The 15,611-nt window shown below is 38.7% G+C and overlaps 3 protein-coding genes across 4 annotated transcripts; 1 reads left to right on the top strand and 2 right to left on the bottom strand.

Moving 5' to 3' along the window:
• Window positions 1–190: 190 nt before the first annotated feature.
• LOC135635303 (polcalcin Phl p 7-like) lies at window positions 191–777 on the bottom strand. The gene has a single exon (XM_065146281.1). The coding sequence runs from the start codon at window positions 719–721 to the stop codon at window positions 380–382; it is 342 nt and encodes a 113-aa protein (XP_065002353.1). The 5' UTR covers window positions 722–777; the 3' UTR covers window positions 191–379.
• Window positions 778–2,695: 1,918 nt separating this feature from the next.
• LOC135586746 (probable xyloglucan endotransglucosylase/hydrolase protein 32) lies at window positions 2,696–4,046 on the top strand. The gene is made up of 4 exons (XM_065149564.1): window positions 2,696–2,897; window positions 2,973–3,073; window positions 3,152–3,369; window positions 3,444–4,046. Exons 1-4 carry the CDS (start codon window positions 2,696–2,698, stop codon window positions 3,805–3,807), a joined length of 885 nt encoding a protein of 294 aa, XP_065005636.1. The 3' UTR covers window positions 3,808–4,046.
• A 579-nt stretch (window positions 4,047–4,625) lies between these two features.
• On the bottom strand, window positions 4,626–15,273 carry LOC103981241 (signal peptide peptidase-like 4). 2 transcript variants are annotated; one of them, XM_009397893.3, is made up of 14 exons: window positions 15,058–15,273; window positions 14,396–14,554; window positions 14,181–14,292; window positions 13,782–13,901; window positions 13,042–13,193; window positions 12,750–12,932; window positions 12,082–12,116; window positions 10,233–10,389; window positions 9,715–9,768; window positions 7,478–7,570; window positions 7,234–7,376; window positions 6,249–6,319; window positions 5,315–5,398; window positions 4,626–5,108 (listed from the first exon to the last, which is right to left on the bottom strand). In XM_009397893.3, the coding sequence occupies exons 1-14, from the start codon at window positions 15,187–15,189 to the stop codon at window positions 5,008–5,010; spliced, it is 1,596 nt and encodes a 531-aa protein (XP_009396168.1). In that variant the 5' UTR covers window positions 15,190–15,273; the 3' UTR covers window positions 4,626–5,007. The 2 variants fall into 2 exon arrangements, with proteins under 2 accessions (XP_009396168.1, XP_065005634.1); XM_065149562.1 differs by lacking the exon at window positions 9,715–9,768.
• Window positions 15,274–15,611: the final 338 nt, after the last annotated feature.

Genomic DNA, 15,611 nt, shown 5'->3' with positions numbered 1-15,611 from the left:
TGTTGGGAATGCAATTTTTCGATCATACATCATAAGTTTCAAGTGAATGCTTTCTTTTTTTAGTCTGTTCTTGAGAGGAGAAAATATACATGATAAGTTTAGGATTTATGGTGCCGAGTTGAAATGAGAGAGGAAAACTTTATTATTAGATCTTGTGAAAGCTCAGTGTCTGAATCAGACTTGCATCACAAACAAAATCGCTGTCTTCATGCAGTAGATATATCGATTCACACTCGTGACGACGATTACTTTGAGCTGATAGGATCCATAACACATTTCCACATGCACACAACGATTCGAAGGGATCCAACAACGACGACGACGATCGAGGAAGAGGAAGAGGAGGAGGGAGGAAGAAAAGGAATGAGAAGGCAAAAACTCAAAGGAAGACCTTGGCCACGTCCTTCATGAGGCCAGGGTTGGCGCGGCAGAAGGCGCCGAACTCCTTGAAGTCGATGTTGCCGTCGCCGTCGGTGTCGATCTCGGCCATGGTGCGCTTCACGTCGTCGGCGGAGGTAGAGCCCAGCGTGCGGAGGACCTCGGCGAGCTCCGCCAGCGAGATCTTGCCGTCGCCGTTGGTGTCGAAGCGCTTGAAGACCTGCTCCATCTCCGGCGAAACCTCGCCCATCTTCTGTCCTGCGATCGATCGATGCTGCGTGACGTGTTGCTTGAGCTGAGGGGGCGGGAGGAGAGTGAAGGGAGGAGCGAGCAGGGGGATCATAAATGGAGGGCGTGGCCTGAGAAATTGGTGGATCGCCCTCGCGAAGCGGAGATCGGGTGGTGGTGGAGGAGTTCGCGTGGGTCCTCGTGCATGCAGACGAGCGAGCGGCCGTGTCCCCGAATCTATGTAATTACGGTCAAACCCCCACAAACGTCACTGACTCCATCATCACCATCCTATCAAATTATTGATCACTGTTTGTCAATCTAAAAGCTCATAATGAAACATGATTTGGAATCAGGAGTTCCAATCACGTGATAGGGCATGAGACAGTACACAGTAGTCCTACGCCAATCTCAAAGCACGGATGTGAATCGAACGTTGTGTTGGATCCGATTTATTACGAACCCAAAGTGGTCCACACCCAAGACTCGGTGATTAACTGTCTTCACGGGTTTAGGGTTGGGCACATGGTCGGCAAAAGAAGCCATTGCAAGGGGACCCTCTTCCGACGTCATGTTTGACATGTAGTCGCGTCGGGATCTCGGTGTCATTAATCGATCGGATAGTTCATAGATACACTAAGCCGACAATTTTGATCGGTCCATGTTAATTTTTACCGCATGTTCATGGAGTTTGTAGCATCAGCCATTGTGTCGTGCTCCTTTGGGAAGTGGAGAATGATGCTGTGTTCATTGTATTTCATTCTTCCTTGTTATTAGATACACAATTAATGAAAAACTATTATCAAATCCTATGAATATAAAATTATTGTTCCATTAGTTTAGTTTGTTTTGTGGGATATGTTCTTATCACAATAATAATAAATCTTATGAATAGTATTTATATGAAATGATAGGAAGAGAGGAGAAGGATCTAGTTCTCCTTATAGATTGATATCTCAGATCCGACGATGAAGACGTTTGTATATCATATAAGGTTTATTTTTTTGATCAACAATAAAAGATACGCATCGTAATATATTATTAGATCTAATTTTATTTGATTTCAATCTTGACATAAAAGTTTTTTCGTATTACAGATAACATAATTACAGATTTTATGCTAATATTATCACCCAATTGGTTTAGCTTTTGCCATCTTTGTTTCTTGTTTTAGCTTTAACCTCTCTCTATTTCATTTTGTAGGGTTTTGTGTTGTACTTCTTATGTGCATACTTGAACTAGATTATTGTTTCCCCCTTCTATCTCCTAAAAGAATCACACCATCCTTAAGAGAATGCTGCATAAAGACCTAATAATCTAAAGATGTAAGTCATCTTGCAAGTAAATTGAAGTCACATTTTTATACTTCACAAAAAAGTTCTTATGGATATTGGGTGTTCTTGCATGTTGTTCCACACACACTTGCATAACACATTAATGAAACTAGCAGCTGCAGAGTTGCCTGTTAGATTGCTGCCGTAAATCCAGCAATTGAGTCCCCATGCCATTATTTTGGACGGACCTTTCGGTGGATTACTTTCAGATGCTAACAAAACACTTACAGCTTAGGTGTGTACATTGACTTGGATGCCTGGATCTACCTTCTCATGAGGGCAAAAGCACAGATGTGGTTGGATGGCTACCTGATAGGTCAAGCAAACCAGACATAAATGTTTTATTATTGTTATTATTTTACTAATATATCAAAAAATTAAACAGATGGCAAAAAAAAAAAAAGGTGAAAAAACAAAGTGTGAGAAGGGAACAGGATACATTAATGAGATATTCTACCAACTATCGTAAGTGTCAGACATTAATGAAGAGTCTCACTGTTTCAGTTTGTTCTCATCTTGAAAGTGAAATAAATTTGAGTGGATTCATAGCTGACTAAATTGATATACTATAGAGTTAGATTTCATTACTCTTTTTGTATCATTTCTACCTAATCCTTTTTTTGGGGGACTTATCTTCATCTAAATTTGCCTATCGGTATCCACCGCTCAAGTTTTCTTGTGATGGTAACCGTTCCATCTTCCTATTTATACTCACCTTCCTTCCCTGTAGTGTCACAGCTGGTTGAGCTCCCTCCATGGCTCTCCTCCTCTTCTCCTCCATTCTGCTCTCCATACTACAATGCAGCAGTGCTCAGCCCTCCCCTGGCTACTACCTAAGTAGCAGGTTCAAGCCTTTGCCTGGCTTCTACCATGGATACAACACTCTGTGGGGGCCCCGGCATCAAACAGTCTCAGCAGACCAGTCCTCGGTGGCCATCTGGCTCGACAGGAGCTCAGGTCTGCTGCTCCTCCTCCTCCCTCACGGTTCATCTCAGTCTCATGTTAACCCTGCCTCTGCTGCATCGATAACAGGCAGCGGATTCAAGTCGAATCGCCCATTTCGAAGCGGCTATTTTGCGGCATCGATCAAGCTCCAACCTGGCGACACTGCAGGAGTGATCACAGCTTTCTACGTGAGTTCTTTCTTGGCCAACTCCCGTTGCCGTCTTGCTTGCTTGCTTGCTTGTGCATCATTCGACATTGTGCTGCAGCTGTCGAACAACCAAGTGCATCCTGGGTTCCACGACGAGGTGGATATCGAGTTCCTGGGGACTACTCCGGGGAGGCCATACAAGTTGCAGACGAATGTGTACGTCAAGGGGAGCGGCGACGGCCGGGTCATCGGGAGGGAGATGAAGTTCCACCTGTGGTTTGACCCTGCTGCTGACTTCCATCACTACGCTATCCTGTGGAACCCAAATGAGATCATGTAAGACTTCATGCAGAGAGGTTGCAAGCTTGAATCATGAAACGACGTCTCTCTCCAACTCTCCGTGCATGCAGATTCTTCGTCGACGACATACCGATACGGCGGTACCCGAGGAGGAGCGACGACACGTTCCCGCTGCGGCCGATGTGGGTGTACGGGACGATCTGGGACGCGTCGTCCTGGGCCACCGACAACGGCAAGCACAGGGTGGACTACCGCCACCAGCCGTTCGTCGCCAGGTTCACCAGGTTCGTCGTGCGAGGCTGCTCCGCGTACGCGCCGCCGCGGTGCCGCCCGGTGCCGTCCTCGCCGTCCGGATTCGGGCTCAGCAAGCAGCAGCTCGCCGCCATGGCCTGGGCGCAGAGGAACTACATGGTGTACGACTACTGCAGGGATGACCGGAGGGACCGTTCCTTGACTCCCGAGTGCTGGGCTTGACGCCGCTGCAAGTAGTCACATGGGAGTGTTTAGTGTTGGTTTTAGGGGACTGATGGGGGAGAGGAAATACCGCCGTTAAATAATTCGTGGTTGCTATTGGTCGCATGATGAAGAAAGCCTGTAGAGAGGATAGAAGAAGAATAACTCACAGCCTCTCAAACGCGTCGTACTGTAAGCGCGTCGAAGCCGCGTTGCCCAGTGACTGTTCTTTGTTTTATTCCATTGTCTTCTGTCTCGTATGGCTTGGCTTCGATCGACCTCGACATCTATATAAATCACAAGAACTCTAAACAGAATTCAGTACGCAATAATAATTTGTGATGTGTAGATAAATTGCAAGTTAGAGGATCTAGTAGGGCAGACAGAAGAATGAGATCACCTACAATTATATCTGAATAATTGATCAATGCCTGATTGAGGTACACCACAAGCAGAAGTTGGCAAGTGATAGTTTGGAAACGAGTAAACGAGGCTGCGGGAATGTACATAATCATATCACTACTGCCTGCTAAAAGGGAACATCGATGTGTACATATCACTTCCTGCTAAAAGGAAGACAAGAATACCGGTGTAAAAGGATATGACTACACGTTATGCACATAGGGCCAAAAGGAACAGATGATTACCAAGCAAACTTACTGGGTGGCGGAGTGGTCTTTCGCTTTGCGACTTCACCTCAGACCACCTTTCTTGGGCAGCAGCCAGCTCAGTCGTGCCAGAGATTGTGCACTGTGATTTCAATAGAAGAAGATGGTTAAAGCACACCACAAAAGTTGTACATGAATACTCGAAAATGGCAACTCAGATCACACTGCATGTGCAGTTTTAACGTTGCACTTATACAGACTGTTTCCACAATAATAACAACAACAATGATAACAACATTATAAATTATTATCATCCTAACTTGAGATCATCATAATACCCCACTTCAACAAGTACGGGTTACAACAAGGAAGTTAGTTCTCTGGCCCATCCGGCACAAGACGTGATTTGGAGTTGAAGTGGGAAAGAGCATGGTGGTTTATAGAAATTAGCCTGCAGCAATGTCATTCCTCACGCATGCTGGGCAAAGCTTTATGTTAGATCTAATCTTTGAGTCTCCTGGCAATTACAAGCTATTACATCGTGTACATCACAGTACAGTTTTGAGATTTTGCAGTTAGCTTATAGTTTGTGCAACAGCACGAGTGCAGACTCCTATTTGGCAGGCTGAACGTGTGGGCAGACTCGTGGTGGCTCGCCTTGTGTCCACAAGTTTATAAGTTCACCTCTTTTCCGCCCAAGAGCCAAGAAGGTGCCTGGTGCAGAATTTGAGGATTTCACAAGTTAGTAATTGCAGTAGAAGCAAAAGGTATTTCTTACTGTTAATCAATCCTCCAGATATCATTGAACCATGCATGTTCAATTTACCAAATGAACATGTATAATGTTTAGAATTAAAATAAAATTTCCAGTTAACAGGAATTTCTCTGAACTTTTATAGGCTTATCAGATCTTCACTTACCCAAAGTGAAGGGCACAATGTAAAGTAGAGCCGGTTGACCGTGTCCGTCCATTAAGTTCAAGGCAACATATGTAATAAGAAGACCTGCAGAAACATGGACAGCCAGATCTCGTGACTGATATGAAATAACAGCAGCATAGTGAATCCAGATTATAATTCCATGTAATTTGCGCTCGATACACTCCATTTTCAAAATATGTTGTTCAATATCCAGAAAGTGGAGGTATTTAACTGGAACATTAAATAAAGCTAGAAAAGAGACGATGAAGGAAAGGTTGTAATATCACCAGTTAAACTTTTCAAGATGAATGAACCAGGAATTGTTGAGAGTTAACACTATCACGGGAACCATGTATGATATCACGGGAACCATGTAAATCAAAACTAAAGAGCTCAGTTTGGAAATAAAAAACCAAAGCCAGCCCTTTAGATAGATTAACCAGAGATATCAGGAGGCCTGCAACAAATGGTTGGACTAAGGTTCCATGGTTACATTATGCTTTGTCAATGTGAACAACACAAGCAATCATCCTTCTGTGCTAACATGAAAAACAATCTGATAGTGACATGATAGTGAGTGGCAGATCATCCAAGACCATCTCTGTTGCATAACGATTTCAAAAGGGCCAGTGTTTTTTAGAATGATGCAAGTCACAAGTAAGAGCAATGAATTTCATCAAAATGCAGATCAAAACAACTTGTTGCCTATTTGTTTATTAATGAATTTCATAAGAAAAACTTGTTGCCTATTTGTTTATTAATGAATTTCATAAGAAAAACTTGTTGCCTATTTGTTTATTAATGAATTTCATAAGAAAAACTTGTTGCCTATTTGTTTATTAATGAACACAAACTTGTTTATTCTTCTTGTGATAATCCCAATTTTTCTGACATACCATGCTCCTCTATACAATACCAGGAATTGTCATCTTACCAGAGCCATAAGCCACCATTGACCACAAGAAGTAACCAGCTCGTAAGCTTTTCTTCGCAGCCCAATCATATCTGATTATTGCATGTAAAAAAGAGTTAACTAGTGAAGGAGAATTGGCTGAAAAAAACCTGCATATTGTCTAAGCTATTTGAATAATTTGCGTTCAAACAGAAGTTATCAGAGCATTATAGTAGATGATCAGTAGTATGTTAAGAAATGACAAAAATAAAATAAATAAATAAAATAAAAGCTAATAGCATATAGGACCGTACATCTGATGCTCAGTGGAAAACAGATCTACTAGAAGCATCAGCCCCTGGAATTATGTCCAAGTAGTTTACAAGAGGAAAAAACATAACTGAAATCTTCACAAAATAGATAGACTATTACTCATCATGTGACAAAATTTTAACCATCCCTGGAACAAGATAGTTAAATGAGCACTTAATTAGCACCCTCTGCAAAAAACACTCCCCATAATATAATATTTTAGACAACTATTGACATGATTCTGTAATGCTCAACTTAGAAGCACCAGGATGTCCCATAGAAAAAGCACAGATATAGCAAGCACATAGCGGGCATCTCTTGAGGGGGCAAGTTCTGACATTTGTTGTCCTATTGACCACAAAGTTCAATGGAACAACTCCAGCCCGGTATTATAGGTTAATCATTGCAGGTAACAAAATAAACATAAGGCCTGTAAGAATGGTCAGTACAACAAGTTGGTGTTGGTAACAGGCACATGCATCTAAAGGATGGATGGAATACTTAATTGTAGGTATGGAAATTTACATCCAGGGATGTGAAAAGTACACAAATGTAAAGAGCATTCAGGAAAATTTTAATTATACTGTATATTTCTTATGCCAGGTCTATTTGAGTTTCACTTGCTAATGTTATGGTTGTCACTTACATCAGAAAGGACAACCATTCCAATAGAAATATTCAGAAAATATATCAAGAGTTTTTTTTTTCCATTTACCTTAATGAAAATGCAATCAGCAGCCCAGGTAGAAGGATATCACCAAAGCCTATGATGCTATATCCACCCCATGGATCAAAGAGACGTGGTATCTTAAGTAGCATAGGTACACCATCCTCTGCAGTCCTATCACCTCGTGCCACCTGTGAATAAATAATGAATAATTTTATTATTCAAATTATTAAAATTATGTTTCAAACTGTTCGTTGCACCTAACTAAATATTTGTGTATAACAACACATACCACAATCATTACACTTTCATGGAACCAACTCTTTGAGATGAAGACCCAAAAGATGTCGTACAAGAAGGCACAACTGAGAAGCACGGTGCCCACCTGAATATCCAAGTCCAAATGCAAATTTCATGGCATACACAAATAAATCAGCAACAAAGAGGAAACATAACTGAAAAACTACCAACAAAACTTTTACTATTACAATTTTCTCAAGTTCACAAAGGACTGCACATATATCACATCAGGATATGCATGTAAACAGAATCCAATAAGATGGACGACAACTATATTGTAGCATAGACATATTTCAAAGTGAATGATGTAACTAGGAAAAATCTCAAAACGAAATAAGCAATCATCCATGTAAAGGTAGCACTGATTTGGAGTAAGATGACAGGAAAAAATTCAAGGTGGTTCAAGTATGTAGATAATAGAGTACCACTACAAAGGAGCAAAGTCTACTAAAGTAGATACAGAAAGAAGATAAGTGAAGATGCTTGGGTAGCAGTGAGAGGTAATATGAAGGCAGTAAAAGAACTTAAACAATGGAGGTAAATGGAGGGAAAGAATCCATGTAGGCCACAGGAATACATCAAGCTTCAGATACACAAACTTGTTGATCAAGGATCTCCAGAGACTGAAGCTGAATTTTAGTTTTCAATGGTCAATTGGCTTAATGGCATGTTATTAGCTCAAACTCTTGGAGTATGAAAACAATAGATCCATCTGCATCAGAAATGGAAGCCATGAAGCACGAATGCGGATACCATATGGGCATACCAATAAGTCAAACCTTGAAAAAATAGGATGAAACATCTAAGATGTCATTATCACAGCTATAAAAGATGCTTTCAAGTTTCTGCAAGAATATGTAGTTACACCTAAAAAATAATAACAATTATCAAACCAGCAACTATTTCTGTATCCTGAATGCTTTTTGTTAAAGCATTCATTTGTTATACTTGTGCCACCTAGAATAGCAGAATACTAAACCTTTTGAATCCCAAACATGGTAAGTTAAAGCAGACATTTGTCATCCTCAAAGAACAGAACCTCATGAAGAAGTGATGACTTTAGAATCATGCACAAAGCAACAAAACATCTTACTTCTTAACAAGATATTAATTGCACGCCAAACTAGGAATACTAAGGAAAGGGGAACTATGATAACAAATCACAAGAGCAACAAACTTATCAAATGCTCTAATATTATAAGCTCAAAATTCAAGTGTTGCAACTTCTAGCAACATGACAATATATAACCGCTTGTATAAGCACCTAATGTCTATGACTTCTTTACCACCCCACAAACCAAAAGCCTTGACCAGGACAAGCTATGTCATTCTTGTATCTTAAATTATGCCACAAATATTGACAATTATAACTAATTCTCCATTTCGATAATGTGTTCCACGTAAGAGGTATCAGTCAGTTGAAAAACTGACTATAAAATTGCCAATCAGAAGAACTATGCTGACATGCACCATTTAGCTTAGTTTATACTATGTGGTGAGAGGTGGCTAGAAAATAACTCCAGTATCAGTTTCTGTTTCATGCTGAAGAGGCAAGTTCTTCACATTTTCTGCCACCTGAAACACTGTGGTGCTGAGAACTGAAACCTAGGATGTAGGCAACAGAGTTCAACCTCGATGAAGTCCAATCTATGATATAGAAAGAGAACCTTGGTTTTACAGACTTCACTATGTAACTCTGTTTTGATTTTCTTGATGTAGAAATCAGAGGTTTTCACAATCTTTGTTTTCTGAACCTGCAAATGCACCTTAAAATTCATGGTATAAGGTGTTGATTATTCAAAACAACAGACACCTTCAATTAATTATTAAAAGGGGCAACCTCCAACATCAACATGACATTCATAAAAATGGAACGTAGTAGTTGACCACAAACAAAGAGAGAAGCTTCTGCCAATAATTGCAGGTCACCTACATACATAGCAAATGGCCATGTGATGGGTGCATCAGACAAACTAAAATTTTCAAATGTTAGAAAGCTTAACATCAAAATAATACTATTTAAAGTTCTTATAAACTTAAAACCATGTACAAGCAGAATGACCTAATATGTGTTATAGCTATATTATAGAACTCTCAACAAAATATCGCAAAATTTAGAATTGTACCTATTATGCTTTACTTAAAGAGTTAAAATGTCAATAACCTGTCAAGCAACCATTAATAACAATCTATAAAATGTGTCCAGTTGAAAGAAAAACAAAAACTAACCTTAAGATTAGGTACTCGGACAATTTGGAGAACTGTAATAATTAGTGCAATACCCTAGTAGAGAAGGTAGAGAATCAGAAATAAATCAATGGAAATGACAAAATACCAATGCAGGTAAAGCATAATAGTGTAAAATGTTCCTCGGTACATCTTGAAAATTTCGATTTGCAGTCTATGAAAATTGAAATATAAAAAATAGAACTTAAATGTATATAGTCAAAAGTAGCAATTTAAACCAGTCTCTATTAATTATCAAGTGTGTCTTGCACAGAATTAATTTTTTTAGCCTCACTGAATTCTGCAGAAGCAAGAATACCTAATTTCTATGTTTAGAAGCGAAAATAGATGTCTATGTTTTTAAGTTTGAGAGAGCTAAGAAAATTTAGTTAGAATTAATACCAACATATTTGACCACTCTTATTTTGATTAAAGGTACTGCTCCAGACAGAGCTTAATGGCAGGGAAAAATCTATGAAGCCATGTATAATGTGTTAAAAACAACAAAACCAGTTTCTTACCAGGATATCTTGGCCGATCCAAGCAAAGGATACTCGACGATAAACAGCCCATACAACAGCAAAGACAATGCAGAATGGAGAGACAGCCAATGTAAGGTAGGAAACAGCTCCAAAAAAGGGCACTTTAATGTAAGACTCTCCAGCACGTTTGAACCATCTGAAAATTTCATATATAGTTTAGGTAAATTTATATATCAGCAAACATGCAAGTCACAAATAATCTGAAACAACTAGGACTGATGCTGGCAACAAACCATAGAGAACTATCCATGATGTTTGGTAATATAGTTAAGCTAAGACAATCAAGTCATTAATGAAATCATACTCTAGTAATTTCCAACTTCAAGTTCGTTATTTGTCAAGTGAGGTCAAAAAAAGTCCCTTCGTCAAGATTGAATCAAGTACTGAAGTATCTGCTTATGTTGGACTTTGTTGTTTATTGTAACACTAACATCACCATTTGCATAGTAATGCTTTTGTGATGCATCTCATTTCCAGACAATAGTAGTCGTAACTTAGCTGGAGAGGGATCGGGTGGAGCATCCACAAGAGGAAAATTTCTGAGCCAATTTGGTTCTTAAACAACTGACCACATAGGTTGATGAAAGAAACAGAAACAGTTGAGTAGTGCAGGTAACTCCATTTTCTATCTTCACCTCATTTTGTTCTCTATCCTTCTCCATAGAGGCAAACATTGTTATATCTGTTGACATTTTATATTATAACTCTGCTGCAGAATGCTTATTATTTTTTAACCTTTGTATGTTGCTGTTATTTTATTTAATTAATTGATGATACATAATATTACAGCTTAGTTGCATCAAGTACAATCTACCATGTTTATAATACAAAAGAAGAACAAATATCTAATTTTTCTAGAGCCTTAGACTTGCTTTCAGGTTCTTTTCAGTTGTTCCTGCATCAGAATTGGTTAATTGAGCTCCCCATTGCCATCATGGTTTATCATGATGCCTGGTCTAGGACCTGGTGATCATATAAAAACTATTAGCCTACATGCTTCTTGGAATCCACGAATGCTAATCATGTGCAACATCCCTTTCATATGATCTACTATCTCCAGTATTCATTGTTCTTAATCCGATTTATTATACGATCAACCTCATGAATTGGTGTTCAAGTTGCAAACTCAGATTAATAAGGTAAAAACCATAAGTGAGGATATACGTGTAAAAAGTAGAGAAGAATCAGACAAATAGTGCAAATGGTAAAGAATCAAGAACATAGAACACCAGACATCTTATGTGGTTTGGCAGTATGTCCACATCCAAGCATTCTTTACTTAAACCAGCTATAGGAGTAACTAAATGCATAAGATAGACTGTCTATAACCATAAAAGCAAGGATCTTATATTAGCATTCTTTGGCCTCAGTTAACATGAATTTAGATAATGCATGGAGTCACTCACTATATTAATGAACTTCACTATATGAATCACAGAACTAGTCTCAAGGATAAAATTGAAACTCATACACATCATTAATGCATCAAGATATATTTCTTGATAGCACCAGTAGATATGGGACAGGAAGAATCAAATCTAACAGAATAGAATTATGCCTCATGAAAATAAAATATTAATCTTAATTTTCTATTACAATCTAATTTTCAACATTGAGTTCCAAGAACCAAACATTAGATAAATAAACATGTAATAGTACTTAGAAATCAAAAGATTTAGTGTCATTGCCCCCAACTGAGCATGATGAAAGAATATACTCCATGTATGCAAATGCAAATAATTGTTTCATTTGTAAAATAATTTAACAGAAAATTTGTTCCAGCCTTTCAAATGATATGATACCAAGGAGTTATAAGACACTAGTATACCGTGATAACAAAGCCACCAAGCATGTTTGTAGACCCTGAAGCAAAACAACATCAGCCAATTAATATTGTTATGCAAAAGTAAGACATTTAACTTAAACAGTTGCAACACAGCTAATAAATTAATGTCAAACTCTTTTAGATTTATTCAAATAATCAACAAATTTATTCTCTTTTCTGAATAATAAACAAAGAAAGATTCCTAGATCAAGATTATGGCTTCATGATTATCTTGTATTAAAATTAAATAAAACTTGAGCAGTGCAGAACACAATATCTTATGTTATCTTGAACTCCAAAAACCTCAAGCGATAAAAGAGCTGATCAAAGGGCTTCAAAAATCAGAATCATATGCAAATTCTACCTATGTTGAAGAAAAAAAGTAAAGACCAGTTCTAAGATTGAATGCTGGTGTCATGAAATATCTTCAGCCTCAGAATGCATGCTGCTAACATTTATTTTGGCCTGCATCAAGTTCTAGCCACTAGTTGAAGGATATGTATCAGAACTATATACTTGAACATTCAAGAGACCAGCTAGGTTAAATTTATAGTTAACAAATAGTAACTGAAAAGGTTTTAGAATAACTTCAGAAAAATTGTCTTGCATCAAAAGCAATAATTATTAATAAAAAAGAAAAGGGCATATAGGATAAAGGTAATGAATTGCACCTCTACACCACCAATGCAAAAAAGAACCACCAAAAGCTCCACAAACCAGAATGACATGAGTTTGTAAAGTAAGATTAAGAAGCATGAAGCAATCACAACAAACAAAATTGCTGATGTTGTGTTGATGTCCACCACACCGCTGGATCCTGTATTTTCCATGTTTAGTAACTCGTCTGGCGCATCCTATGATCATTATTCCATATATCAGTTAAAAATAAATGTTTTGACAGGTTCACAATAAGCAAAATATGATTAAACAATCTTAGGCAAACTATGAAAGACAAATGAGGACCTTCAATAACTTTTCGTGTTCAATTAATGCTTCTCTAGCACTCCATGCTGACCAATATGATGCACACAAGATGGTACCAATTGCCATAAGCCACAGAAAGACTTCTGCTGTATCAACCAAAGGACGATCTGGAGAGTACAGTTGCACAGATACTGAAGAAATTTCAAACAGTTAGAAACTCCGTTTGGTAGAGTGTCGAATAGAATATCCGATCATCAAATGCCATAAAAACTGTCACATGATATAAAAATATATGTGCTTACAAAATAATAATAATAAGTATAAACCAAAAAAATCATGTTCCATAGAAAGAAATTTGCATGAAACATGATACCAACTTCCATATCCCAATCCCAAATTTAGTGTGGTTCCACAACTCAATCCCAAGAGTTCAACTCTATTTGATATAGGGCAGGCCACAATCTATGAACTAGAATAATCAGCCACTATTATACTTTCATCATTATGATAATGTTAAGTTACATCTTCATATATATGGTCGTAGAAGAACTGGAAGAATAACCATACTAGAAAGTTTATCATATATAGTAAAACAGGCTACAAAAGAAAGGCTATTAAAATTATGCACAAAATAAAGATGCCCAAATTCAGGGAGATCAGAAAAGTAATCAAGACAACCACCCCTACAATATATGGCAATCATTAAAACTTCAGTTAATCTACGTAAAAATAAGTAGATATGTGCCCCTTGAATAGCTGATATTAAACAGGAAAATTACCTGAGAAACCATGTTTAAGACTGCTTTCCAAGCTAGCCCCTGCATCTTGTGGCAGCATAACTGCAGGAATCTTTATATTTAAATCTGTTTCATTTCGATCACAGACCATCTTGTACAGCTCTGCAGAGTAAATATTACCATCTTGTAACAAAACAAGGGAGAAAATTCTACAAACTTGTGGGTTGATGTCCTCTGGTAAATTAAAAGCAATGGAGCTTCCAGACATGCACCTCAACATGCTGGGGAAAAGAATACTAGGACCATCAAATAGAATAGCTTGGCACACTATATTTAAAATATCCCGAGTATCACCCAGTGTTACTTGATGATCCTATATCCGACAGGAATAGAATCTCAGATCAGGTTATTGTCTCACAAGCAATAGAAAAGGAAACATACCTTTATGATTATTAATAATTAAGATAGCAGATGCACCAGCAGCTTCTGCAACCTTTGCCTTTGTTGTAAATTTGCAGTGTCCCCGGTGCACTAACAGGACATCTCCAGCAAGCTTACAAAATAAAATTCCAAATCATAGACTCAGAATGAATGGACTACGAGACTGTATGGATGACTAAAAGAGGACTAGACTCGACAAAAAGCGGGGAAAAAACCTTTTTCGTAGGTGCAGTGCAGCAGTCAGGAGGATCTGAAAGAGTAAGCCGAGTTCGGTTGGCATGTTTTTCTTTTGACACTATGGTAGGGCCAAATCGAGCACCAACGCCAACAAACTCATTATCTTCTGTGTTGTTGATCCAGGTTTGCACTTTCACCTGGCATGAAGCAAGACACAAAATGAGGCCTTATCAAACCAACAAACAAATAAGAGAACCAAATTAGGCTGCGGAAAGAACAAATTGCTTCAAGTTATTTACATGTTCAAAGCGGGAATTGGACAGTAATAATTAGGAAGAAACAAATATTGCATGCACCAGCAACCAGTAATGACACCAAGGCGTGTACGATGACTAATGATCAACTCTGAACATGAAGGGTTGCAACCGAGGGTTTCTCCATGGTAAAAGCATGCAAACTATGGAAGATCCCTCGACTAAAAGTAAAGAACAGAACTGAGGACTAAGACTGCAGGTGGCGATCGAATCAATTGCAAAGCTGGAGGCATGTGGCAAAGGCAGAACAACATTAGAGGGCACGATTAAACAGTATAACGAAAGGGGGAAGGGATTCTGCTTCGATCTTCCCAAATAACCACCACAAGTCGAGGAGTTTCACGAAATCGCACCAACCAAGAGCAGGATCGAGGAAGAAAAGTTACCAGGACGAAGTTGTTGGAGCATCCGGGCAGCTTCGGGGCCTCGTCGTCCTCGTGCACGATGTCCCCTCCATGGACAAAGCCAGGAGTGAGCAGCACCAGCACCAAAGCCCACATAACCCTCCCCAAATCCATGGAAGGGCCGAAGAACTCGAGCAACACGAAGCACGAAGAAGATTCGAAGAGGGAAGGGACAACGGGGCGGGGGGGGAGGGGGGCGGGGGGCGTAAGAGAGAGAGAGATCTGGTCACCGCTCTCTGTTGGAAGACGACGTCGTCCTTCGGACACTCTTTTCACATCCAACCGAGAGAGTGCTTAGTGACGTTATTTTATTTAGCGATTTACCGATACTACCCCTCGCTTTTGGGCTTTTGCCCATTTATTTATTTGTAAAAGATTTACTTATTAAATTAGTTGACATGTTAAATAATTATTGAATAATATTTCAACCATAAAATGGTTTGTAAAACTATATTGATTGTTTGTGATTGAGATATACAAAAAATTATTTTTTTATTTATAATTTTTGTTACAAAAAAATTTATCTTTGTTTGTAC

This window comes from Musa acuminata, chromosome BXJ3-4, assembly GCF_036884655.1.
Source record: "Musa acuminata AAA Group cultivar baxijiao chromosome BXJ3-4, Cavendish_Baxijiao_AAA, whole genome shotgun sequence".
In the NCBI taxonomy this organism is placed as follows: Eukaryota; Viridiplantae; Streptophyta; class Magnoliopsida; order Zingiberales; family Musaceae; genus Musa; species Musa acuminata.
This window is presented reverse-complemented; position numbering and strand designations above follow the sequence as displayed.

Excerpts from the sequence above, each read along its gene's own strand:
- LOC135586746 (XM_065149564.1), top strand. The coding sequence starts at position 2,696 with ATGGCTCTCCTCCTCTTCTCCTCCATTCTGCTCTCCATACTACAATGC. Across the intron at positions 2,898-2,972 it reads CTGGCTCGACAGGAGCTCAG|GCAGCGGATTCAAGTCGAAT; the intron begins GTCTGCTGCTCC and ends CATCGATAACAG. Across the intron at positions 3,370-3,443 it reads TGGAACCCAAATGAGATCAT|ATTCTTCGTCGACGACATAC; the intron begins GTAAGACTTCAT and ends CCGTGCATGCAG.
- LOC103981241 (XM_009397893.3), bottom strand. The coding sequence starts at position 15,189 with ATGGATTTGGGGAGGGTTATGTGGGCTTTGGTGCTGGTGCTGCTCACT. Across the intron at positions 10,390-12,081 it reads TTGGTGGCTTTGTTATCACG|ATGGTTCAAACGTGCTGGAG; the intron begins GTATACTAGTGT and ends TGAAATTTTCAG. Across the intron at positions 7,571-9,714 it reads TCCGAGTACCTAATCTTAAG|GTGGGCACCGTGCTTCTCAG; the intron begins GTTAGTTTTTGT and ends TTGGATATTCAG.
- LOC135635303 (XM_065146281.1), bottom strand. The coding sequence starts at position 721 with ATGATCCCCCTGCTCGCTCCTCCCTTCACTCTCCTCCCGCCCCCTCAG.